This window comes from Drosophila subpulchrella, chromosome 2R (genome assembly GCF_014743375.2).
Source record: "Drosophila subpulchrella strain 33 F10 #4 breed RU33 chromosome 2R, RU_Dsub_v1.1 Primary Assembly, whole genome shotgun sequence".
Classification (NCBI taxonomy): Eukaryota; Metazoa; Arthropoda; class Insecta; order Diptera; family Drosophilidae; genus Drosophila; species Drosophila subpulchrella.
In genome coordinates this window covers 6,936,167-6,962,655 of record NC_050611.1, presented here as the reverse complement: position 1 = coordinate 6,962,655, position 26,489 = coordinate 6,936,167, and the positions used below count along the sequence as shown (strand labels likewise).

Here is a 26,489-nt window from a genome sequence, read left to right as displayed (position 1 = left end):
TATTTTATTGCTTCCTTTATTTAAATCTAAGAAATTGTGTATATGCTCTAAAGTTAAACAGCCCTTTATTATAAGTTGCTCATTCTTACACAAAAATTAATTTTCAATACTCTTTGAATTTTTTTCTTATTTGTTACGCGGTTAGTTATTAATAGGAAATATACCAGTATATACCAACATAAGGTTGATTTGCTGATAACAAAGTTTGCACATCGCTAGAAATGCAGTTAGCGAATACACCCTCCTGGTAAAGCGGATACACACGCCTACAGTTTGAGAAACACTGAATACTTTGGCGTTAAAGGTTGTAAATTATTGCGAATTTGAAAATAAAATGAGGCAATTCACAATTTCAAACTATTTTTTATGATTATGTATATTAATAAAATATATCTGGCAATACTATGAGACTATGAGACAATTCGGTCGGAGGTTTTGCCCTTTCTTGGTTCATATTTTGCGTAATATCTCCATTTCAGGAAGATTCTCACTCAAGCAGCAGTAATGCGAAATAACCGAAGGATATCCCGCGCAAAAACTTAGTGGTAAACTCAGAAAAAATATTTATTATTAATTTTATGTTATAAAATAACTATTTCCTTCTTAAATCAAGACTTTCGTTTAACGTCCGTTCATTGCCTTGCATTTTGCCCTTTGACGACCGAGTAGGTATACGTTTTGATTATTATTATAGCATAACATAATAACTTTTTATACTATCGACTTGCGAATGATATTTTTCTGCTGAGACTAAACCGGAAAGTAGTCCATAAGGGTAAGGGTAATAATATTTTAAAGTAACTATCAAAAATTGGTATCCAAAATATTATTCGATTTATTTAAGTATATTAATATATTTTGAAAAAATAATTTACGATCCGTTGGAAAGAAACCAATAAATTCCATAAGAACGCTCGAAAGAGGATATTGTATAAACGAAGGAGTGTCTCGTGGACACTCACGAATCTTTTCTGTGCACTACTGAAGTGGACCCAAAAGTTGACTTAAAATAAATTGTTGGAATGAAAGTTAAGTTTTTTAATCATTTCTTTGAATTTAACAAAACTTGATAGTATTAGTAACTCCGGCTTTAGGTCTCCTATTTTAGTACCCTCCAATAAAAAAAAATTATAGAAGAACAATTACTTCGATACGGGCTGAACGCAATTATTTCTATTTTTAGTATCTAAGCATTTAGAAAATGTACTGCCGAGATGGCCACATTGGCCGTGTCGATCTCCTCCGGCACGATGGCGTCGTGGAAGCAGGTGCCCTCGTCCCGGCACGGATACAGGCAGTTGGTGATGTTGTCCCGCACAAAGTGGCGCGAGATGCACGAGTACTGGTCGCCGGGATCGCATAGGAAGTCCCCGTTGAACTGGCACTCGGAGTGGGCCGTCAGCACCATGCGCAGCTCCAGCGGGTCGCCCAGTATGTGGCGCGTTCGATCGATGAAGATGTGCACGTTGACTTCGCGGTCGCGCTGGTCAAAGATCAAACGTCCCGCGGGGCCGTCAATGGAGATATCATTGCAAATGCGCTCGCTGGGCGAGCGGTTGCCACTACTGAACTGGATGTAGTCGATACACTCCTTGGACACGGGATCGCGCCGGAACTTGAGCCGTGTGATGATGGTGTAGATGCCGCGCGGGGGTCGATCGCTGGTCAGCACCCGGAACTGGCAGTCGTACTTGATCTTGTTGGCCGCATGGCCTTGGGGCAGTGTCAGATTCCACATCTGGGTCACGATCGCTCCGGAGGTGTCCTCGAACTCCAGCCGCACCGTGGGATCGCCCCGAAAGGGCTTGGCCAGTGTGTAGAAAAGCTTGTCCGAGCACATGTTGTCCTGGAGGCGAACTGGCCAGGGGCAAAGGAGCACCCAGTTAGTAACTTTCGCTGGGGAGGATTGAGACACCACTATGACTACTCACCGTTCTTGTAGGCAGTGGCTGAGGCCACCAAAATGGCTAGTGGCCAGAGTGCCCCGACGACCATCATCACGTCCTGCGTGTAATCCTTGCTGTTCCGACGCGACTGTGTGCAGCTAGAATCCCAATCACTGCATTTGTTTGGTGTTTTTGTTTTTGTTTCACTAATTTAACCAAATTGTGTTTATTGCTAATCAGCGTGACCGCACCATCAACTATAGAAATTACCACCAGGCCATAAAATAAATACCATTTTAGTTCTAAGAAATATCACCTAAATACCGATCATCTAAATTATAATTTCAAACTATAATTCCCTATTTAAATAATTTTAAGATGTTATTTGTATTAATAATATATATTTTTCATTTATTCTACTGCTTTCTTTATTTAAATCTAAGAAATTGTGTATATGCTCTAAAGTTAAACAGCCCTTTATTATAAGTTGCATCATTCTTACATTTAAAATTAATTTCCAATACGCTTTTTATTTTTTTCTCATTTGTTACGCGGTTCAATTTACTAGAAAAGCAAAGCGTTTCTCCATCAAAAAAGCTATTAATATGAAATATACCAGTATATACCAACATTAGGTCGATTTGCTGATATCGAAGTTTGCACATCGCTAGAAATGCAGTTAGCGAATACACCCTCCAGGTAAAGCGGATACACACGCCTACAGTTTCAGAAACACTGAAGACTTTGGCGGTAAAGGTTGTAAATTATTGCGAATTTGAAAATAAAATGAGGCAATTCAGAATTTCAAACTATTTTTTATGATTATTTATATTAATAAAATATATCTGGCAATACTATGAGACTTAGTAAAATAATTTTAATTGAATAATTGGCTTATTATACAGAGCTGGAACTGGCCTACAATTTTTAGGGGGAATCTTTTTGATTTGGGCGGTGGGAAATCATGATAATCTCCAAATATTATGTTTTTGTCTGAGTTTTTAATAAACAATTCGGTCGGAGTTTTTGCCCTTGCCCATATTTTGCGTAATATCTCCATTTCAGGAAGATTCTCACTCAAGCAGCAGGAATGTGAACTAACGAAAGGATATCAATGGCTTTCCGGACTTTCCTGAGATCTCAGCCTTGGATGGCTCCTATCTGTGCAGAATAACATATGGATAATTTTCGTTGTGGAGCGTCCTTATCTAAGAAAGTATATTTATTATTAGTTTTATATTTATGAATTAATTATTTCCTTATTTAATCAAGACTTTGGTTTAACGTCCGCCCATTGCGTTGCATTTTGCCCTTTATCTACCAAGTACATAGGTATAATATTTGAATGCTTCTTTCTACGTATATTAAATAAATCTGCATCATATACAGATTTGAAGTTTGGGTAGGAGGCCAAACCTTAACGACCAAAAAAGACGTGGAGTTTTTTGCAAAAAATCCTCCTCATAATAACTATTTATTGCTAGTATTCGTTGCTAGTCATGGAAGGGGACCTTATGGACCTCTGAAGAACTCCTACTACACGAATGTGTCGTCCTTTATGCCAAGAATTCTCAAGACGATAGCCGAATTTTCGACCTTGATAAGAAATTCTGAAATTAAATCAGCTCAGCTTATAATAAAATCAAAATAAACAAGTGAAATTTAACAATACTGAAAACCATTTTAAAAATCAAGTTGTACTAAATCTATTGTTACAAGGCTAAGCATCATTTCTTTTCCTTTAATAAAACTAGTATTTGTAACTCCGGCTTTAGGTCTCTTATTTTAGTATACTCAAATCAAAAAAAAAACGTTACTAAAGAACAATTACTTCGATACGGTGAACGCCACTATTTCTATTTTTAGTATCTAAGCATTTAGAAAAGTACTGTCATTATATCATTAATGACAACACAATTCTAAATAATTATACTCTTTTAATTCTCACTTCCACCACATGATCAATGACATTATCCATTCAGATCTCGCGCCTTCCGTTTATTAGAATAATTGTGGAGCCGATGACGTAGTTTGCGGCTAGGCTAGGAAATTCGATGTCAAATTACGGTTATGTAAGCCCAGTTTTGTGGTAAAATAGTTCAGGAACGCACATTCAGCGATGATCCGCTGACGAACGTGGTCGGGTGGTGAATAATACTCTACATCCATGTCGACAGACAGAGCGTCTAAAACAGCAGAAAGATCAGTCTGCTTTGTGCTCTTCATCGACTACAAGACAGCCTACTCCAACCACAGAAAACGTGTGCTAACTAGACTCCAGATCATACCCCTCGGAACCCCGGATCAGCGAATTATAGTGCCGATGGCGATTTGCAATTACGCTTATTTACTGATTTACCCACTTGACGATCCGAGACGAGTGTGCGCGTTCGCAGTCCCCGCTCGCAATAATAATAATTACAAAACAAATAAATAAAAAGTTCAATTAAACGCTAAAAAATCACTTAATCATTGTGAATGAAATCGAGTGATCAAATGGAAGCACCACGGGCCTTTAAAACTCAGATAACTGGCGTACTTCAAAGAGTAAACAACTCGGAAGTATCCACGAGTTAAACAGTTTACTTCCACTGAAGAAGTCAGAAAGTTCCAATTCAAACCGCTTTTAACTGAATTCAACTATCGGCTTTGTTTTTTTTGTGACTGCAACCTGTTTTTTCTGTGGAATCTTCATAGTTTCTGTATAATTTACAGGATTTTAATCATAACATATAACGTACATATATCGTGAAGTGCAAAGTTAAGGTGCTAAATATTATGAAACAACAAAATGAATTAACAAAATAAAGATCTAACAATACAAACGGAGTTCGTTAAAAAAATGTATTATTACCACTATTTTGAAAATAAGTAATGTTGAATGTTTTCAAGAGACCAATTACGTGTTCAATATATTTGTAAATAAATTGAAACTTGGCCATATATTTTGCAGATAAGCAAAATAACTGTAGCAATTGCTTAAATACTTGAATCTTGCTATCAATTTGTGACTTTGCTTTACAACCTGTAATGCAATTTCCGCAAATTATTCATTCCAACTTGAAACTAAATTAGTGAAATGGAACTTTTGGTCTTGTCAATCGGCTGGACAGGATAGTAATGTGGCAACCATTTAACAAGGCAAACTAGGCACTTTTAATGGGCCACGCCCACAGCCACGCCCACTTTTGGGGAGGCAGGCGGCGGGGAGGGCGTTCAATCAACCAACTTCTTCTTCGATAAGCAACAGTTTGCTGCAATTTAAGTTACACTTTGCCACCTGTCGGATGCCTCCGACCGCCGACCCCAAGGAGGATACTCTGCCGAAGTATCCTTCGGCCCGACATCCTGCCGACGACAAATTGACGCCCGCCTGCGCATCCAGCGTATAAAAGGACGAATCCGGCCGCAGGATTCATCAGTTGGCCCAAAGGAGCGGCGCGCGTCTCTCAAATCGGACGCATGGAAGCCAGAAATATTTAAAATTTGTGTAGTGCCGTGGAAATTATTAAAAGTGTTCAGTGCAAAGTATGTGTGGCAACTGAGGAAGTACATTTTTTTCCAAGTTTAATTCAAAAAGTAAGTCCATTAAATAATTTTAGTCCCCAAAAGTGTTTTGATATATTCTTTATGCATTTGGGTTAATATTATTTAACACTCATTTTATTTATCCCTTTATATTTGAATTTTATTGGATTTTACTTGGCTTTGGGACAATTCTACAGACCGTAATTCAATTTAATACATCCCTTCCTTAAGATTATAATTATGTTTAAGTTTATGTCAATAGAAATTTTAATAATAAAATAAATAAACAATTTTTAAATTAAAATAAAAGACTTTTGCAAAGATTTTAAAAGTTACATTTCTTAATAATTTGTTGCTTAATTCAACATTTATTAAATGTTTTTTTTTAATTTTAAAAGCTTGATTATTTCTATGTTCGATATTTAAAACTTAGATACTAATTTAAACACAATGTATAAAATGTATAAAACATTTTAGCTTGAAGTTTAATAATGGTGGAGAAATATTTTGCATTCAATTCAGTTTAAAGTTTGTATAGATTATTTTTAATTCTATGTGGAAAAAGTGAAATGTGAACTAAGCTTTTTGAAATATTTGCATTTCTTATTTGTGAGGCATCTGGAGAACAAACTTTTATTGTTTTCACACCTCTAAGTGTCTTTTGATTGTTTTGAATTTTGCTTTCCGGGAATGTATATTTTGCCATTGTCTTATCATTTGGGAATTCCGTCGGCACATGTGCCCAACGTTCTATATCTTTATCTGCTGTTTAACTTCGCGTGTGGGCCACAATTAAATGGTAATTAAAAAGTCGTACAAAGAAAGGGGTTTGATGCCCCTGAATAAAATGAAGGTTGCTCTTGTTTTCATTGGGAATTCATTTAGCTAAGTGAGATTCGTTTAGCATACGCCACGTTGTGCAACTTAAAATTGAATGGACAGAGAAACTCAAGGACAAACCTTTAAATTTAGGTCCGAAAATTACTATATTTCACGACATTGACATTAAAACGATTTTCGTGGCCATTACTGCAGTTAAAGGGATTCAGAATTCCGTAGACCTGTGGTCAGCGGCCTTTTATTATTTTGCATGCCAACAAATCTGTTCATTTTAATGCCTCCCCTGGGCGTGAATAATGGTTAAGTGGCCCATTTAATGCGATTGTTTAACTTCGGTTCCAGTAATTTGCCAGTCGATTCAGCGAGGCCAGCATGTGAAAAACCGTGGGAAAAATGCAATTTTCACGACCACAGCGCTAAACGGGCTGGAAAAGCGGACTGCGGAAAATCAAGGGACTGCAGGTGGTAAAAAGGCCGTGAAAAGCCGCAAATAGAGGCGCAGATTTCGCTTTTTCTGGCCCCGGACCGAGTTCAGATCCAGATTTCGGCTGGCTAAGCTCGTGCCGCGATCGGCGTACACTGCCACGCCTCCAGGCACCACGCCCCCGCCCCTAAAACGCCCACTCGACGCCAAGATGGACCGCAGCGGCAGCTCCGATTTCGGAGGAGCAGCTGCCACGACGGGCCGCTCGAATCCCGCTCCCTGGAGCGACGACAAGGAGTCGCCGAACAACGAGGATGACTCCAACGAGGACGACGGCGACCACACAACGCCCGCCAAAGTCACCGATCCGCTGGCCCCGAAATTGGCCAACAATGAGGTGAGTTTTCCGGGCCGGAAGTGTAACATTTTAGTTAATAAATAAATAAATTAATAAGTAATTTGAATTTTATTTACTATATTTACTAAGCCTCTTAAGTATTCAAATAAAAATGCTGAACAAGCAGCAACAACGATATTTTGTAAACCAATTGGTTGTTATAATTTTAAGAGGTTCCACATAAAAAACGGTTTATAAAAGGGATCTGATTTTTACAACATAGTTTATTCTTACATCTGTTTATGCGGGACCATCAGAATGGGAAAAGTTGTATCTTTGTACGGAGGATTTATCTTTTGAATACATGAAGGAAACTTAAATTAATGTCTGTTTAAATAGAAATCTTTACTTATTAAAATAGTACATTCTATTGATCTAGACAATTTTCGGAAATGTATTTACATTTGAAGTAACGAAATATCTGTTCCACTTTATTTCGTACGGCATCTATAAAGTTTTTAATATTTAAACACTTTTTATACCCGTTACTTTTAAAGTAAATTTGTCAAAAATATGTAACAGGTAGAAGGAAACGTTTCCGATCCCATAAAGAATATATATTGTTGATCAGTATCACTAGCCGAGTCGATCTAGGCGGGTCCGTCTGTCTGTGTGTACGTTGTGATCTCGGAAACTATAAAAAGCTAAAATATTTGTATAAGGTATGCAGATTCTAGGGATTCCAGCGCAGCGCAAGTGTGTTTCAGCAAATAGGCACCCCCCACAAACCGCCCAAAACTGATATTAACCTTAAGTAAATTCGTTGAGTTTATTTTTGGAGGCCTTATTTAATCTCCGACTTCGTAATGTTTTCTTCCCAATTTTATATAGCGCATTTTGGTTGTGTCCGTGACGGAAAGAACTCGGGAGACCTGGGGACAGAAGGCCGAGTTCCTGTTGGCCGTGATTGGCTTCGCAGTCGATTTGGGTAACGTTTGGAGATTTCCGTACATTTGCTACCAGAATGGCGGAGGTGCCTTCCTGGTTCCCTACTGCCTGTTCCTCATCTTCGGCGGTCTACCCCTATTTTACATGGAACTGGCGTTGGGTCAGTTTCATCGGTGCGGCTGCCTCAGCATTTGGAAGCGCATCTGTCCGGCCCTAAAAGGTGTGTATAAAAAAAAGTCCCCATAATAACTGACCTCTAGCAATGGCATTAAAAAAGCCATAAAAAAAATGATGTACAAAAAATATAAATAAGCCCAAGGCTTGGGTATATAACACAAGATTTAATGGCAATTTAAATGAATTACAAATATTGAGTTTTAGTAGCAGAACACAAAAAACGTGATTGCATATTGAAATCTATAAAAGCGTTCAATATTTGCGCAGGGATTCAACCTGAGGCTCTGCCAGTTTGTAATGAGAAGTTAAGTATACGCAGCGTGTCTCTGCGAAATTCATATAGAACATAAGCTCATGTGTTGTTGATGTCTGATATTTTACGCTCGGCCGAGCATTATTGTCTCAGCCAGATTCCGAGGACACCCGCACTTGTTGGCCACAGAACCGCACAAAGGACCAAAGTTTCTTTTTCCAGAGGGGGTTGTTCAAAAAAGGGAAGCCATTGTGTGTGTGCCGGCGACATTATCAAGCAGTGAAACGGATAAGAGTCACCAGATTTGTTGCAACAATTAACGACTCATTCAAGCGGAACGCACAAGGCCCAAATCAGCAGGACCTCCATCCGGGCCAAAGGCCCTAATTAAATTGTTCTCAAATTGATTTACACCAGCGATGAAAAGACAGCCACTGGAGGGGAAGTCCCATTCAAAGTTTTGCATATCGAGTTGATAATTCCATTAGGTGACAAACAAAATGCATGGGCTGTTGCTGTAGCTTCTCCAATGGATTTACTCTAACTTTTGCCAAGTCACTTGGTCTAGGCCAAATCCCACTCCATCGGGTTCTTGGGACTCCCCCATTTTCCGCCTCGTAAAAAGTCCAAGAGCAAACACCACTTTGTGGCAGTCATCATTTGCTCAACAAGTGTTTGCTTTGGCAAACCTTTTGCCAAGCGACTCGAAATGAAAAGAAAAGCCGGAAAGCAGGGCGAGTGGAAAACTTAGAGGAGGCAAAATCACGTGACGTGTCTTATTGGCCTCATAAGTAAGCGGGCGGAAAATCGGAGGGTGGATTGCACAAAAGATGAAACCTGCGAATTGTCACGCGGGAATATTCCAATTTTTCTGTCTATTCTCCTTTGGCCGTTTTCAATCAGAGATATTGGAATTCCCAGACCCAGTTAAGCTGGCTTTTTAAGAGTTACCTGTTGATTTTCATGTTTGCAGCCTTGTATCGTGAGCAATTAGGAATATTAACGGGGACTTAAGGATTGTTTGGGGTGTTTTGCTTAACTTTTGATCTAAGTATTTTATAAATCCAGAATTATACAAAGTCTAAATATATCATTAAGATTAAAGCAACAACAAATATTCTTATTAATTTGTTTTCATTATAAAAACAAATCGAAATATTATTTGGGGTACTTAAGAATTTATTTCTAAACGACTCTACCACAAAATCCCTCAAACTTCCAGGTGTTGGCTATGCAATCTGCCTGATCGACATATACATGGGCATGTACTATAACACCATTATTGGATGGGCGGTGTACTATCTCTTCGCCTCGTTCACATCCAAGTTGCCCTGGACGTCCTGCGACAATCCCTGGAACACAGAGAACTGCATGCAGGTGACCAGTCAGAACTTTAGTGAATTTTCCACCTCACCAGCCAAGGAGTTCTTCGAGTGGGTACCACGTAAATATATATCTGAAAAGATCGTATCCTCAAGCGATTGATTTGCAGGCGAAGAGTTCTCGAGAGCTACAAGGGCAACGGGCTGGATTTCATGGGTCCGGTGAAGCCAACTCTGGCACTTTGTGTCTTCGGGGTCTTTGTACTGGTGTATTTCTCCCTTTGGAAGGGAGTGCGGAGTGCCGGAAAGGTGGTCTGGGTCACAGCCCTGGCTCCCTATGTGGTGCTGATCATTCTCCTGGTGAGGGGCGTTTCCCTGCCCGGCGCAGACGAGGGCATCAAGTATTACCTAACCCCCGAGTGGCACAAGCTCAAGAACTCCAAAGTTTGGATCGACGCCGCATCGCAGATATTCTTCTCTCTGGGCCCGGGATTTGGAACCCTCCTAGCCCTGTCCAGCTACAACAAATTTAACAACAATTGCTATCGGGATGCCCTCATCACGAGCAGCATCAACTGCCTGACCAGTTTTTTGGCCGGCTTTGTCATCTTCTCCGTTTTGGGGTGAGTTTGCAATTGCTACTGGAGTTGAGTTACTTAAAAAGACATAGTTCTAAAGTAAGGATTTAGCTTATTAAGTTTACAAGTAAATTGAATAGTTTATAATAGTTAAAAGAATTGTTTTGTAAATAATAAATGACATTTTTGGTAATTACATCTTTATCTTATTATTCTGAATTATATATTTTTATATAAATCTTCATATTCTTAATTATATATTTTTATATAAATCTTCATATTCCTAATTATATATTTTTATATAAATTTTCATATTCATAATTATATATTTTTAATAACATTCTAAAATATAAATCAACGTCAAAGTTAAGTAGTATTAAACAATAAAATGTTTGGTTTTATAGCTATCTTTTTGCCAAATCACATTGATACATATTACTAAGGGGCAAGTACTCTATGGAATAACATTTTTCAAGATAGATTGAGAAAGAGCTTCATAAATCAACTTTATAACTTGAGATTCATTTTTTTGTGTGATCTGATTTATTCGTTTATAGGTACATGGCTTACGTGCAAAAGACCTCCATCGACAAAGTGGGCTTGGAGGGTCCCGGGCTGGTATTCATTGTCTATCCAGAGGCCATTGCCACGATGAGTGGCTCGGTGTTCTGGAGCATTATCTTCTTCCTGATGCTGATCACCCTGGGACTGGATAGCACCTTTGGCGGATTGGAGGCGATGATTACGGCGCTGTGCGACGAATATCCGCGAGTGATTGGCCGGCGACGGGAGCTGTTCGTCCTGCTGCTCCTGGCCTTCATCTTCCTGTGCGCCCTGCCCACGATGACCTACGTGAGTACTCCAAGAGCTGTGATTGTGATTCGGTTAATTAACTCCTAAGGACGGCTAATGCATATGCATGCATGTCCAACTGGGCCATTTAACGCTCCATCTGGCTGATAGCAACCCTTGTTCTTGTTTAAATATGCCAGCTAGGAGTCGATGGATTGCCGTGTTAAGTGCTTTTTATCGTCCTCCAGTTAATCTCCACACACTGACCCCCTTCCTTTCCTGCATTTTTATCACCTGTCAAGAGCAGTGGGCTTGTTTGCCTTCAACCTGGTCAAACAACCACCAACTCCTGCAGCAACATCCACAGACACAGCCACAGTCAAGTTCTTCCTCCCGCCACTTTATCTGATTACATTTGAAATTGTAATTTGCTGCCTTCTTTATTCCTGCCTGTCCTAGTCACTTGGCCACTTGGAGTGACCAGTATCGGTCAAGGGATCAAGCTATTCAATAGCCCAGCCCACAGCCATTAATCAGTGCCAGTTAGGAGGTGGTACATTTTAGGGGTGACCGAAAGTTATGATAGGGTTTGTCAGTTCATATCAAGGATCTTCTTCAAAAATATATAGGAAAAGATAAGATACAATAGAAAACAATGACAATAAATGATAGTAAATAGTTTTTTTAAACATGGTAAATATTATCTGGTTTTAAAAATCACATTTCTTTTAGGGTGGAGTGGTGCTGGTCAATTTCCTGAATGTCTACGGACCCGGATTGGCCATTCTTTTTGTGGTCTTCGTAGAGGCAGCCGGAGTGTTTTGGTTCTACGGAGTTGATCGCTTCAGCTCGGATGTGGAACAGATGCTGGGCAGCAAGCCGGGTCTGTTCTGGCGGATCTGTTGGACATACATTAGTCCTGTATTCCTGCTGGTAAAAAAAAGAAAAACTGTTTAAATTCAGTTAATAATAACAATATCCTCGCAGACCATCTTCATATTCTCCATCATGGGCTACAAGGAGATGCTCGGCGAGGAGTACTACTACCCCGACTGGAGCTACCAGGTGGGCTGGGCGGTCACCTGCTCCTCGGTGCTGTGCATCCCCTTGTACATCATCTACAAGTTCTTCTTCGCCTCGAAGGGCGGATGCCGCCAGAGGCTGCAGGAGTCCTTCCAGCCGGAGGAGAGCTGCCGATCGGTGGTGCCCGGCCAGCAGGGCACCTCGGTGTGACATGATCACGCCCAGGTCCACCTCAACATCCGCACCAGCAGCATGAGCATCAAGATCTACAATCTCAACTGCAGCAGCAACAGCAACAGCTTGTCACCAACAACCTCAGGGGCCGCCGAAGGGAGGAGCTGCCTCGCAGCCTTCCACTCAAACAATCTCAACACCTGCAACCACTCCTGCCCGCCGGAGGACCAGAACAGGAGCCGGAACCATCATCAGTATCAGCAACAGCATCGGATCAGCAGCGATATCATTAGTACTAGTCTTAGACAGTCGAATAGCCATAGTTTAAGCCTCTGCTCGGTGCAGAGCAATCCCATGATGAACAACAGGATCCCACTTGCTGCCGAGGACAATAACTGCTCGCTGAGACTCAGCAGCTGCCAGCCGCTCAAGTTTCCGCTGGCCAGCGAGTGGCTAGTCTAATGAAAGCCTCTAATCCACCGCACCACAAGGGAGTCCTGCAAAGCAGCCATTTTGCAGCACTCCCCGTGCACAATATATCATTAGCGAAAAGGGAGGAACGAGGAACTCAACGTTTAATCTAGTTTGATTGCTTTGCAAGCACATAGTGAACCTAAGTATTCTAGTTGTCCAGCCATCAATGGTTTTAGTAATGGAACCCTAGCCTTAGTTCGTAAGCGTTAACTAGCTTAGCTGTAAGTGAAGTAAAATTTGGTAAAATGCTTTCTAAGTAATAACTGCTTTAGGATAGAGAGCGCCCTGTACAATGCATTACTCGACAGTTTTCCTGCGCGTAGGAAAGGCAATCGTAAAACAGCCATTTACATTGCTTTTCCGGCGCGCTTAATTTGTTTTTAAATATAATTTCGGTTTTACGAAATAAGAAAACAAAAACCTGTGCTGGTTTTATTGAAGTGGAAAAGGCAAATGCGCTGCTGAGGATTTCCCTTAAGCAAACAATCAGAGTATTTAAATTATTTAATTTTTAATTACATAAACTTGCCGTTAGTTAGTTACGCATAGCTGGCGAAATAATAAAGGGGGAGCTTGATTTCATGGGGACAATGAACGATGAATGGTAGCAATGTTTGATTCTCTGCGGCCACTGCACACCCTCGCTGGGTAATTTGGAGATGTTGTTCCAGTTGCTGGACGACACAAGAAGCAGAAGCTAATCCTGCGGCCCCTGCTTCTTTCGCTTGCGACGGGGCTTGCGCTTCTTCTTTCGCTCCTATTTGCGCGAACCCTTGCCGCCTTCGTCCTTGCCCTTGTCGGCCTTCTCTTCCGTCTTCTTGCCTTCCTTGTCCTTGGTCTCCTTGTTGTCTTTGTCCTTGCTCTCCTTGTTCTTCTCCTTGGCCTCCTTGCTGTCGCTCTTGCCCTCCTCAGCGTCGCGGTTCGCCAGCTTGTTGTTGATCAGGTTGTGCAGGGCAATGATCGAGCGCACCATGGAGGCCAGGTAGACGACCAGCATCTGGTCGTTGGTCTTCACGTACATGGTGCCCGTGAACTGGTCGTTGGTGATGTCGGGCAGCAGGTTGAAGATGTCTTGCAGCTGGTAGACAATCTGGTGGTTGATGGGCATCTTGCTGTCGCCGACGCGCTGCAGATACTGCTTGATGTCGCGCAGTTGGGCGTTCAGTCCCTTTAGGCCCATCAGCTGGTTGGTGATCTTCTGCGAGAGGCTGCCCACGGTGGTGTCCTTGATGTCGCGCAACAAATGCTCCACGCCTACCTCTTCCGCCTCCTCTGCGCCAATCTCGCTGGGCACATGCTCGAAGGTCTTGCTGGTCGGGGAACCATCGTCGTGGACCTCCTCCACGGATATGTACGCCTCCGTGGGCAGACCCAGATCCTTGGGCTTGGCATCGATGATGACCAGCACGGAGTTGGGACAATAGCGGCGGACCAGCTCGTTGATGGCGATGTCGTTCTGGTGGAGCTTGGGTCCCGTGTGATACCAGCCCACGACCCGTTCCCTGGCGTTCACCTTCTTGAACATGCCGTACATGTTCTCCAGGTAGTCGTGGTCCAGGAACCACACCGACTTGTCCTTGTCGTCCTCGTCGAAGGGCACTGTTTAAAAGAGGAGCATCACCTGGTTTATAGGGCATGTTTTTCGAGGCTAGAGGTGCAATACTAACCCGCAAAGCTGTTGGACACATCGAGGACTCCCTTGGAGCGCCAGCAGCCCAGAAGGACACCCACCACGCGCTTCTGGTTGCCGATCTTTCCCATCCGATTGAAGTGGTCCACCACGGACAGCAACACCAATGGATGCACTATCACTTTGTTTACGCTCACCTCCGCCGAAGGCATGTTTGTGCTTTCTAGGGGTTTTCGGTTCGGATTTTACTGTGACGTCTGCACCGCTTGCTAGGTGCCAGGCTTCTCTGTTTTTCAAGGGGTTTCTCTTCCTGAGACTCCTGTATTTCGCGAATTTACCTGCAATTTGCGGCAAAAAACTCAGGGCGAAATGACAAGCAGAAACGATTTGCGGTGTGACCGCAGATTTATCGTTAAAATTACCGCCCGGCTCTAAGAAAAATACTATACAACAGTATAAAAATACTTCATTTTTATTGATGCGAATATACTTAAAATATACCAAAAATGGTCACCCTGAATTTGAAATTAAAAATATTGACGTACGAATTCAATAAGAAAAATAAATATTATTATCATAAATTCTGTTGTTAATCAATCAAAATTATTTCTGCATAATTATTCTGAGTTATTTAAATCGCAGCCTGCTGTTGTAAATTTTCAATAGATACATTTATGTTCTTTTAGTAGGGGCATAGAGAAAGTTAACCCAAATGGGGGTGGTGTTGAATCTGAGTTACACCTATATATTTTTATAAAAAGCTTAACATATTTTATGAAGTTTTCAATGAAATTTATTTCGTGTTGTATACTAGATAATTTGAGCATTTAAAAATGTTACTATCATTATTTTTATATAATTTTTTTTTTCAAACGTTGAATAAGAAATACCTTAATAACTTCCATAACATCCATTTTTGTTATAAAAGAGAGGGTATATGAAATTCGGGTTGCAAAGCCCCATTTAATCAGCCTTTGCGGTATTTTTACGGCGAACGGTCACACAGTGCTTGTGGAAAATCGTATCATGAGAGGAAAAGCGCCGTGCAAACAGTTAGAAAGTGCGCAATCGGTCAGCGGAAGTGCGAAAAAGAACGGTCAGTGAGGCCCCACCAGCTGTTGGCCAGCTAATTAAGCAACGTAATTATTCGCAGCCAACCAAATTAATTATTTTCCCCGCCTGCGTGTGCGTGTGTTTGTGCTAGTGTTGTTTTTGCCCTTGGCGAAGGCAAATAGTGCTGCCCTCCTCTTGCACAGATGACCTAAACGGCCATTTTTGGCCAGCGCTGCCAGACAGCCGAACAGGGTGCAATCGCAGCGCAGTGGCAACACCAAGCGTTTGCGCGAGAGAAATTTCCAAGCATTTTCGGGGGAAAGGAAAATACGTTTTAAAGGCCTTCAGTGAGCGGCAAAAAGCGTCGAAATAGCGATAGTGCAGTGAGTGATAAAGCCGCAAACCGTAAAAGTGAGTGTGTGCGCGGATGAGGTAATTCCCGATTCCCATTCCGATTGCGTGCGTCTCCAAGTTTCACGCCCATTCGCCGACTTCATTTGCTCCGTAATCATCAATTCATCAATGAGATGTTGATTTTACCTAAAATCGCGATTCGTGCGCGTGTTGTTTACCAATTGCCAACCGAATAGTGCGAATCGAAGGCGCCACAACTTAATTGTTAACTTTGCACTTTGCAAATCGCTCAGTTTCGCCGAGATTTGGCCAAATTAAGGTTGTGTTTGTGGGGAAGAGGGGGGCGGTAGGGGCTTTTTAAGCCCAGAGACCAGCTCACAAATACCAAGACAGCCGAGGCGCACACGCACGCACACACTCGCAATGCGCTCTTTTGTCTACGTCTTTGACTTTTTCTCGTTTGTAATCATTTTCCTCCCATTCGTACGTGTTTTTTCTACAAATATTAGAGCTCGCGAGCTGCTAATTAAATTATAAAACATACAGAATACAGAAGCGCTAAAGACGGGGCCAAAACCAAGCCCACAATCCCCGCTTTTTGGCCTATTTCGCTAAGAAAAGAGAAGGAATCTTGGGAGAGAGTGCTGCAAAGCAGGTGAGTTTAGTTTAGACCACGAAAACTGGGCTATATTCTTCGATATTCCCTGTGTTCTAATATTCTAGACTTGGCGAGATTCGGATTGAGGTTTGAAACCCTGCCAAGTCTTGAATACACCTGTCTGCCTGTCTGTCCAATCAATAAACGCTTGCCAATGTCCGCAGCTTTCACCAAATCTAGTTTGCCTGCTTGGACTCTCGCCCAGGAGCTCACTATGTAGACTCACTCAACCCAAGAAATCATCGTCGCGTCGTCATTAGGGGAAATCTACAAAACAGCCAACATGTCTTTTATCAACAACCTGAAGAAGGTCTTCCACCTCGGCGGGGGTGAGGCCAAGAAGAAGCGCCTGTACAACAACATTAAGATGGACACGGATCCGGAGGAGCTCTGGGAAATGGTGGGGGAGCTGGGCGATGGGGCCTTCGGCAAGGTCTACAAGGCCCAGCACAAGGAGCACAAGCGCTACGCCGCCGCCAAGATGTGCCAGCTGGAGGACGAGGAGAACCTCAGCGATCACATGGTCGAGATCGATATTCTCTCGGAGATCAAGCACCCGAATATAGTGGAGCTTTATGAAGCCTTCTCCCTCGACGACAAGCTGTGGGTGAGTATCTAAGGGGCTTTTTATTTCACCGGAATCATGAGTAATCTCTGGGAATACCCGCCTCCCACAGATGCTCATCGAGTACTGCGACGGCGGAGCCCTGGACAGCATCATGGTGGAGCTAGAGAAGCCCCTGACTGAGCCGCAGATTGCCTATGTTTGCAAACACATGACCGAGGGTCTCACCTTCCTGCACCGCAACAAAGTCATTCATCGCGATTTAAAGGCAGGAAACGTGCTGCTCACCATGGAAGGTGGCGTTAAGTTGGGTAAGTGTTCGAGATACCCCTCATCCCATTACCATTTAATCACAACTTCACGTTTTCAGCGGACTTTGGTGTTTCGGCCAAGAACAAACACACCATGCAGAAGCACGACACCTTCATCGGCACTCCCTACTGGATGGCCCCGGAGCTGGTGCTCTGCGAAACGTTCCGGGACAACCCGTACGATCACAAAGTAGACATCTGGTCACTGGGCATCACGCTCATCGAGCTGGCCCAGATGGAGCCTCCCAACAGCGAGATGTCACCCATGCGAGTCCTGCTCAAGATCCAAAAGAGCGAGCCCCCCAAGCTGGAGCAGCCCTCCAGGTGGAGCAAGGAGTTCAATGACTTCCTCAAGAAGTCCTTAGTCAAGGTGTGTGGCTCTATTGTCCATTAAGTTACTCCATTTTCTAACTGGAAACCTTATTTGTGCCGCACAGGATCCCCAGGTTAGGCCCACGACGGATGTGCTGATGCAGCATGGCTTCATCAACAGGAATCTGGATTCCAAGCCCATCAAGGATCTGCTGCTCGAGTACAAGGCCGAGGTCGTGGAGGAGGTGGTGGACGACGAGACCGAGGTGAGTGTGTCTTTAATGCCCCCAAAGTCCTTGTGCCCTGCACCGCACCCTTGTAGACCAACTGCTAGACGTGATGATAATCTCTACGTTTTCTCACCTCTCCAACTGCTCTTTCTTCTCTCTTACACGCTGCCGCCTCAAAACCCAACCAAAATCGCACCACGCGATTCATTATTTTTATACGTTTATCTTGTTTTATTCTCGACTATTCTTTGCCTTGCGTTTATGTTACGTTCCGTTCTGTTCTGCCAAAATGTCGCAATGTCTGTTCTTATCATTTGTATGTGGTTACTTGGAAATAATTGATATAGAAGCTTAAACGCCAAGTGAAGCGGCGCTCGCTCTATCAGAGGGTTGGTAAGTCGTTCTACAGCAACCAGTCCGTGCTCCGTCCGTTCCTGGCACCCGCACCCGCAACCGCCGCCGCCCCCACCCCTCCCATCCGGCACTGCATCCCAGGCACTGTCCCCCAAATGCGGGGCGCACAATTAGTTTACATATTTTATCAGCATTGCCAAATGCCGTTTATCACTTAGCTCCTCCGCCGGAGGAATTCTTCGTTTTGTTGTATATTTGTTTATGTGCTTGGGTTTCTCCGTAAGCCTTTGCTATCGGTATCTTGCGGTAATTATAGCAAGCACACTTTCAATCACACAGGGTTTTAAATTACTAATCAGTCTGACCAGCACATAGCTGGCAAACGTGTCAGTTTCACTATCTATAAGCTCCTTACCTCAAGGCATAGATATTGTTTATGGAGCAATAACAGATAAAATTTGCCAACACTGCGTTTAGAGCTCAACTTCGGATGTAAACAAATTCTTATAGGTTTGTTTTGGGGTTTAAAAATAGGAATGCTCACTGTTGGGACTTTACAAACGATAGTATGCAAATTCGGCACGCCGAAAGTAGTTAGAAGTTTGTATCTTGAGTTGCCGAAGTAGTAAAAGTCAAGTAGCTCTGCTAGCTAAAGAGCGGTAATGTAGGAATTGGTATAATTATCGTTATGCTAATGAGTTATTTTTAATCTTTCATAGGAACCCCGCAACTCGGCGCTCCAGCTCGACCTGGACGATGACTCTGCTTCGCTGCAGAGCCAAGACATTGACAAACGTAAGAACCCAAGCTTATATGTACACCTCAAAACCGCCCGCTCATGCCATATACTCCCTTTACAGTTCCAGGTACACCTACATCCATTTTGCGGGATGCCAAAGAGCAGTCCCAACCAAGTAGCAGTTTACCAATCGCAGCAGCGGCAACTGCAGCAGCAGCAGCAGCTACAACCACAACTAAAGCAACCACTCCGGACAGACCAAACCACACAAAGGATGACAATGCTGAAGCGGCAGCCCAGCAGCCGCCGCATACCAAAGTGCCTGCTCCAGCGCCGCCGTCGTCCCAACAAACGCCAACACCGCAAGTCCAGCAGCCACCTACACCACCAGCACAAACCACAGCGGCCGTGCTGCAAAAGAAACAAGAGGATGCGGCAGCTGTTGCAGAAGCAGCCGAAAAAACCGAGTCCGACAAGAAGGTAAGAACAGCTCGTTTGGTTATATCATACGAATTGGTTTTAATGTTCCGCTTTCTTCAGCACTTTGTCAAAAAGGAAAAGGGCAAAGCCCCGCCCCCACCGTCACCGTTGGGCCTTGCAAATGCCAAGCTTCCCAGCGATTCCCAGACATCTCCCAAAAAACTGGCTACGCCTGAACCCGCCTCCCCAGTCACCACGGCCATTGAGGTGGCCATTGGCCAAGAGACGATGGAGCCGAAACCGCAGCCGCCCTCGCCCACAGCCTCCTCCATTGTGTCCGTGCAATCGGTGGCCTCCTCCAGCTCCTCGGGCAGTGTTTCGAACGCTATCCTCAGTTCAAGTACTTCCCTGATCACCATCAACAGCGATCCGCCCACACCGCAGCATCATCAACCGCTGCCCCCACAAGCGCAGCATTTGGTTCTGCCAAACAGTTTGGAGTCGGTGAGTCAGATAACAGTGGTGACTAGCACCCATCCGCCGGTGATCATCGACAACTCGGTGCCACCGCCGCAGAACGAGGTGATCATCGTGTCCAACGATCTGAACAAGAGCACTCACCTCCACGAGTCTTCGACGGATGACGACTTCCCATCGCTGGACGACAGCTTGGGCGATGCCAGCACTCCGCCCCACAAGCAATCCTCAATGATATTGGCTGTTAATGAGCCAGCAGGAATAGTTCCTGCTCCACCGCCGCAGCCGCAAACTGCTTCCACAGTGCACGCACGCAAGCTGGACGAGAGTGAGGTACTGATTGTAAGTCCGTCCTACGCGGATGATGACTCGGCTTATAACACGGCATCAGGCAGTCACAGTCACGACCACAGCGACCATCTGATGGACACGAGCCACGTGTCAGTGGTTACCGTGGGCGATGAGGTGGTCAAGGTGAAGGATAGCAGCAATGAGCTGGGCAAGCGCCAGCCCAACGGAGTCGGTATTGTGCCCGAGGACGTGAACATCATTGTGAACCGATTCAAGCATGATAAGCGATCGCCGGACAGCTCGCTGAGCGAGAATGGCTCGGTGCGCGGACGTCGAGGTATTGAGGTGCAGGTTGGCGGCAGCGGAGGATCCGACGTGGACAGCATTGGCACCAACACTAGTCAGGACAGCCGGCACGAGACGGATCACAATAACAAGCCTCCACCAGCGGCTGTGCTGATGCCTCCACCGCCTCCGTCGGTGACGAATAACCACAATCATGAGACCATCGACGAGGAGGAGGAGGTCGTGATTCGGCCCAAGGCGAGAGTTCCGCCCGTGGTCAAGGGAGTCAACGCTCAAGGTCTCACTAAGGAGGAGATTGAGCTGCGCAATCTGCGCAAGAAGACACGTAAGCGCACCCGCAAATTCGAGATCGATGGCGTGCAGATGACCACCACCACAAGTCGTGTGATCTACGGCGACGACGAGAACGGACGAATCTACGATGACCACGACTTCCGCAAGCAGGAGCTGCGCGAACTGAAGATGCTCCAGAAGCAGGAGAAGAAACAGCAGACCGAACTGTACGTAAAGGAGCAGCAGGCCAAGGAGCAGCAGGATCGCCGCTTTGAGCAGGAGCGGTCCTCGCTGGAGAAGACATACGAGGCGGACATGGATATGTTGGCGCGCCAACACAAGCAGCTAGTAGAAAAGACAGAGCAGACGCAGGAGAACGAGCTGCGTTCCTCGTCGAAGCGTATTCGCTCCGAGCAAGAGCAAGAGCTGAAGATCTTCCGCGAGAACCTCAAGCAGGAGATCCGGCTGCTCAAGCAGGAGGTGGACCTATTCCCCAAGGACAAACGCAAGGACGAGTTCAAGCAGCGCCGCTCGGCCATGGAACTTGATCACGAGGAGAAGGAGCGCGCCTTCCTCGATTCCTTGAAGGAGAGGCATGAGCTTCTATTAAGACGACTTAGCGAGAAGCATCGTGACCACCTGGCCACCATCAACCGCAACTTCCTGCAGCAGAAGCAGAACGCGATGAGAACGAGGGAAGCACTGCTCTGGGAGTTGGAGGAGAAGCAGCTGCACGAGCGACACCAGCTGTCCAAGCGGCATGTAAAGGACCTCTGTTTCATGCAGCGACACCAGATGATTATCCGCCACGAGAAGGAGCTTGATCAGGTGAAACGCATGCTGCAACGCAAGGAGGAGGACATGGTTAAGAAGCAGACGATGGAGAAGCGGGCGCTACCCAAGCGAATCCGAGCAGAGCGCAAGGCACGAGACCTTATGTTCCGTGAGTCCCTACGTATTTCCACGCACCTAGATCCAGACATTGAACGCGATCGATTGAAGAAGGTAGGAACGAGTTATGGTATAACAAAAGAGGGACTTTAACTAATCTCCGTTTCAATTGCAGTTCCAGGAGCAGGAAAAGAAGCGCTACATGCAGGAGGAGCGAAGGTTCGAGGTCAAGCATCAAAAGCAATTGGAAGAGCTACGCGCCACACGCGAAAGCGCCATAAAGTGAGTTGTTGGTCTGAAGGTATACCTTAGCCGGCACTTATTGTATACCCATTACAGAGAGCTGGAGCAACTTCAGAACGAGAAGCGAAGGGCTCTGGTGGAGCACGAGCAATCCAAGCTATCGGAGATCGATGAGCGACTAAAGGGGGAGCTGCGCGAGTGGCGCGAACAGTTGGTGCCCCGCAAACAGGTGTGTATGCCCCATCCCCATTCGAGATCCGCCCAAGAGCTCTCTCAGCCAAATGCTCTCCGCCTTATTTCGTTGGTGTTATGTGTTCTTTTAAATGTACAAAGTAGATCAACTCGTTTGATATAAGTTGGTAATGATACTTATTGTATATTGATTGGTTTACGGTGAACTATGGTGTCTTGTGCTCCCCTATTTCCCCTAAAAAGAAACCCATCCCGACCAGTTCCTTCAAAGTTGTGCGGTTTAGAGATGAGCAATATCGGGGTTGTACTATCTATGTGTTTGTAAAACGTTTGGTAGTTAAATTGTCTTTACCCAAGTGATTCGTCATTCAATTATTAGGCTTCTGACTCATTTGTTTGTGGGGTAAAAAAATAGAGACAATGAATCATCGGTTAGCTAATCTATTTTGAATTTGAGGAGCGACTGCAAGTGATACGATAACTGGGACAGTGACTGACGAACCCCTAGCTCATCTTTAAGCCGATGCAACTTGACTGAACCAAGGCTGAACTTAATCCAATTATTTTTTCAACTTTTTCTCTCTCTTTACACCCACGCAAATGCATTCACTTTGGTGGCCTACTGTATCTACTACTACCTACAAAACTAAACCAAAAAAAAAAAAAACCGAAACCGATAACTGATAAAAATTTAAAAAAATATATAAAAAATGCTTACCGCTGTGCTCCCCAACTACTAACCAAAAAACCAACCAACCGATCAACGGATTGGGTCATGCATGTGTTTAACAACCAAATCAAAACGAGCATAGGAGCTGAACCAACTGATCAAGCTAGCCATCGATCAGCATGAGAAGCGTTTTGGCCTGGTGACCAACAGGGAGGAGTTCGAGGACCAAGAGGTGGAGCTGCCTGTGCGCCTGCGCAACATCTACAACGAGCGATCCTCGCGCATGCTGCCCCGCAACACCTTCATCGATCCTCAGCACATGCCCCGCTCCCGCTCCTCGCTCCTGATGATGGGCGGCGGTGGCAGCCGGCTGTCCAACTTCCGTGGATCGGCTCCAGACCTTAGCCAAAGTGTGCCCAGTACTCCCATTCTGCACAAACAACAGCGATCGCAGATGATCAGCGACCTGGTGCTGGAGGAGGACGAGGAGCAGATGCTGAGCGAACAGATGAAGCGGGCCAGCGTTACAACGCTGCCGGCACAGAACCAATTGCGTTTGATTACACACCTCCCGGCCAACGAGCTGGTCAAGGTGGTGACCTCCACTCCGCCACTGAACAGCGCGGAGGATGTTAGTGCCAAGCCGGCCATGAGCACCTTTAGGGGGGGAAGTGCGTCCCCTAAAACTCCAGATGAACTGGGCTTGGTCACCAACAGATTCAGCCGCTTGGATGCCAAAGCAGCGACAGAGGCCAACAACGTGGAGCTGCGCATTCACGAGGGACCCGTGCTGACGGCCCACACCCAGCGCCTGCTGCACACCACGTCCTTTGCGATCAAGCGACCCTCGCTGGCCAGCCGGAGCAGCGGCAGATCGTCGCTGAGCAGTGCCCAGTCGATGTACAACATTAACGAGCTGTCCACGCGGTTCACCAGCGATGCCGACCTGGTTTTCGACTCCGGACGCAAGGCAGCCGCACTGTTGGACGAGGTGCAGCCGCAGCTGAGGTCCTCCGTTAAGCCCGGACACAGTCACCTCAATGGAAGCGTGGCATCGGCGGACTCGGCCGCCTCCTCCGAAGATTTCTACTACGATCTGTATACGGCCAAGTACAGATTGCCGAGGGTCAATCAGCGGCAGCACAGCTGCGAGGAGGATTCCTCGGCCATTTAGGAGGCGAAGATGCAGAAGGATCATCGCGATCAGCACTTGCCACGTTTCAGCAGCCAGTTTCCCGCATGCACCGCAGCGTCTAAATACTAACCAGTCAATCAAACCTGTACTCACACCTACTGACACCCAATCAACCTGCTTTTCATCCCCCGCCTTGGTGCTGGCTAACTGCACATCCCTCGTAGTCTCAAACCCTTTCCCCAAACACTTCAGCCTGCTAACCGAATTTGTAAAGCTTTTCTCACCCATTAACCGCTCTGCATCGGAAATTGCCATACATTCTGTCTTGCCAAAAGTTGATTATGTTTGTTGGAAATGCTATTTTATTGAACGAAAAGTGAATTACTTGTTTGCCTATTTTTAATGCTAAAGTATTTTCTTGACTTGGATCAGCCCTCCGCCTCCAAATGCATTCCATTTAAGCAGTATTATCGAAGTACTTAGTAAACGAAAATGAAAACAAAGAGAATAATAAAGAATACAATCAACATTCCACTTAGCAACATGCCAAGCATTTGTGTAGCCATATCTTACTCTAAACATTCCTATAACTATAAACATACAAATAAATATTATCATATCGCAAATTTCATGATGCTTCACTGTACACACCCACTCATACATATAAACACATGCAAATATGCAAACAACAACGCGCTGCTATCGAAAAACCAAACAAAAAAACCAAACCAAACCAAAAATCTGTATCCAAAAACTTTTCTTGCCGGCTCTCCTCTTCTCATTATGTGTAAAGCAACTACAGCAGCGGCTGCAACAAGAGGTTAGTCCTTTAATCTATCCCCAATGTGCTTCCCAACTGTACGATATGGTTCAATATCCGATATCTGACGGTTCCGGAAGGCACTGTGTATTCTATGTATAGTTCTTCAGCTCTAAATGTCCTACTAATGCATGCGCTATATAGCTAAACTTTTTTCCCCACCCCTTTTCTATCTCTCTAACTTGATATTGTCATATAGATTGAATGTTGTTGCACAGTAAAATATACCCTAGTTCTCTGAAATACTAATGCGTATCCGATATTTTGAACCAGCGCCTGGAGGAGACCTTCGCCCAGCAGCTCGACGAAATGGAGACCCTGTACGGCGGAGCACTGATTGTGTCCATGCCCTCGGCCACGCTGCAGCGAGATCACTTCACCGGCTCGACGCGCAGCAGCCTGAGTTCGTATTCCGAGGGCTGAGGGCCAAGAACATGTTGCCGGGGACGGGAAACCAGCCTGTCGAACCGGCGAACAAAGGAACTGCAGCGGCAGCAGCTATGACAGCTATGCAGAACGTAACAAAACAATTGTCAGCCATCCATTAAGGCTTCCGCCAGAGATTGAGCGCCTCTGCCTTTGCTTATATATATAGAGAGTATATATTTTAGATGGACATGTATGAATGTAAGTCGTGCCAAGCAGCGCGTCGGGTCAAGCTTAAGTTTTTTGTGTCGTAAAAACGTATTGCATAAGTTTAATTTTATCACATTTCAGTGTGTTAGCCTATTGTTCTACTATTATTATTGTACATGTCTATCGATCTGTCGAAAAATCCAATGCGTTAAAGTACCATATCTAAGAGTATACATGTCCTCATGTATATGCATATACATATGTTATATGTGCACGAACCGTCAAGAGCAGAACTAAATTTACTTAATATTTATCTATGTTTAACACACCATACACACACACACACACTCCCGTAAACAAAAGGACAAACATACGTACGCCAAACAAATATTTTTTGTTGACCTTATTGCTATTGTAAATATATCTATAAATATTTGTATCTTAACTATGCAACTTAACAAACACACACTTAGAGACAGAGAGACACATCTACGGGAAAGTTTAGCAAAAGTTAATATGTGGCAACAGGAGAAATATGTAAGATGTTGGGATTCCAAGAAACAAATTGTGTAACGCTCGAGTTTCGAGTTGCAGACGGACGTAGATATGCAGATGGATAGTGAGAGGCCGTCGGGTAACGATAAAAGATATTTATATTTGTACAAGTTTATGCTTATATATTTTATATAAATATATATATATATATATTTAAAATTAAACAAAAACAATATTCAACAAAAAAATATTAAAAAAGAATAGAAAAATTACAAGAATTTAATGTTTTGAATGGTATTTAAGGTTACTGTTCTTATCAGTGGCGGATCCAGAGACGATTCTTGGGGGGGGAAATTGAACTTATTCTTCGATTTGGGGTTCAAACTTATTATTGCGAGAGAAATACAGTACAAATTATAAAACAAAAATATTATTTGGTGAGAAGAGTGTCACTGTTGTATTTTCATTTTTTTATTGCAGAGAATATTTTTCTAGCAAACAAGTAAAATTTTCAGGTTCTGTGGTTCCAAGGGGGGGGAAATTTCCCTAATTTCCCCCCCCGTGGATCCGCCACTGGTTCTTATAATAATGGCATGGGTTTCTTTCTCTATGGCATTCTATAGCCCCACATAAATCCAATTTGGCAAGATTAAATGGAAAACTTTGCCGTCAAAACTTCAGCGACTTAACTGCAGTAGCTTGGTTGACTGGAAGCTAAAGTGAAATTGGTTCGAATGT

General features: G+C 44.2%; 4 protein-coding genes across 11 annotated transcripts; 2 read left to right on the top strand and 2 right to left on the bottom strand.

Moving 5' to 3' along the window:
• Positions 1 to 1,014: 1,014 nt before the first annotated feature.
• On the bottom strand, positions 1,015 to 2,140 carry LOC119551876. Its single transcript, XM_037861471.1, has 2 exons — positions 1,932 to 2,140; positions 1,015 to 1,857 (listed from the first exon to the last, which is right to left on the bottom strand). Exons 1-2 carry the CDS (start codon positions 1,996 to 1,998, stop codon positions 1,187 to 1,189), a joined length of 738 nt encoding a protein of 245 aa, XP_037717399.1. The 5' UTR covers positions 1,999 to 2,140; the 3' UTR covers positions 1,015 to 1,186.
• Positions 2,141 to 4,090: 1,950 nt separating this feature from the next.
• LOC119549617 (sodium-dependent serotonin transporter) lies at positions 4,091 to 12,343 on the top strand. The gene is made up of 8 exons (XM_037857789.1): positions 4,091 to 5,465; positions 6,597 to 7,075; positions 7,907 to 8,183; positions 9,616 to 9,826; positions 9,886 to 10,338; positions 10,851 to 11,145; positions 11,818 to 12,018; positions 12,073 to 12,343. Exons 2-8 carry the CDS (start codon positions 6,890 to 6,892, stop codon positions 12,316 to 12,318), a joined length of 1,869 nt encoding a protein of 622 aa, XP_037713717.1. The 5' UTR covers positions 4,091 to 5,465; positions 6,597 to 6,889; the 3' UTR covers positions 12,319 to 12,343.
• A 905-nt stretch (positions 12,344 to 13,248) lies between these two features.
• LOC119549618 (26S proteasome non-ATPase regulatory subunit 7) lies at positions 13,249 to 14,780 on the bottom strand. The gene is made up of 2 exons (XM_037857790.1): positions 14,424 to 14,780; positions 13,249 to 14,355 (listed from the first exon to the last, which is right to left on the bottom strand). The coding sequence occupies exons 1-2, from the start codon at positions 14,596 to 14,598 to the stop codon at positions 13,514 to 13,516; spliced, it is 1,017 nt and encodes a 338-aa protein (XP_037713718.1). The 5' UTR covers positions 14,599 to 14,780; the 3' UTR covers positions 13,249 to 13,513.
• Positions 14,781 to 15,359: 579 nt separating this feature from the next.
• On the top strand, positions 15,360 to 26,009 carry LOC119548993 (serine/threonine-protein kinase 10). Of its 8 annotated transcripts, none has more exons than XR_005219376.1 (14): positions 15,360 to 15,482; positions 16,303 to 16,448; positions 16,616 to 17,058; positions 17,129 to 17,327; positions 17,387 to 17,697; positions 17,765 to 17,905; positions 18,217 to 18,258; positions 18,943 to 19,018; positions 19,084 to 19,442; positions 19,503 to 21,734; positions 21,796 to 21,902; positions 21,960 to 22,092; positions 22,868 to 24,680; positions 24,954 to 25,075. XR_005219376.1 is itself a non-coding variant. In XM_037856600.1 (14 exons), the coding sequence occupies exons 3-14, from the start codon at positions 16,735 to 16,737 to the stop codon at positions 25,101 to 25,103; spliced, it is 5,130 nt and encodes a 1,709-aa protein (XP_037712528.1). In that variant the 5' UTR covers positions 15,378 to 15,525; positions 16,303 to 16,448; positions 16,616 to 16,734; the 3' UTR covers positions 25,104 to 26,009. The 8 variants fall into 8 exon arrangements, 4 of the variants coding, with proteins under 4 accessions (XP_037712528.1, XP_037712525.1, XP_037712526.1 ...); XR_005219374.1 differs by having other exon boundaries at positions 15,378 to 15,525; XM_037856600.1 differs by lacking the exon at positions 18,217 to 18,258 and having other exon boundaries at positions 15,378 to 15,525; positions 22,868 to 23,851; positions 24,654 to 24,767; positions 24,954 to 26,009.
• The last annotated feature ends 480 nt before the right edge of the window (positions 26,010 to 26,489 follow it).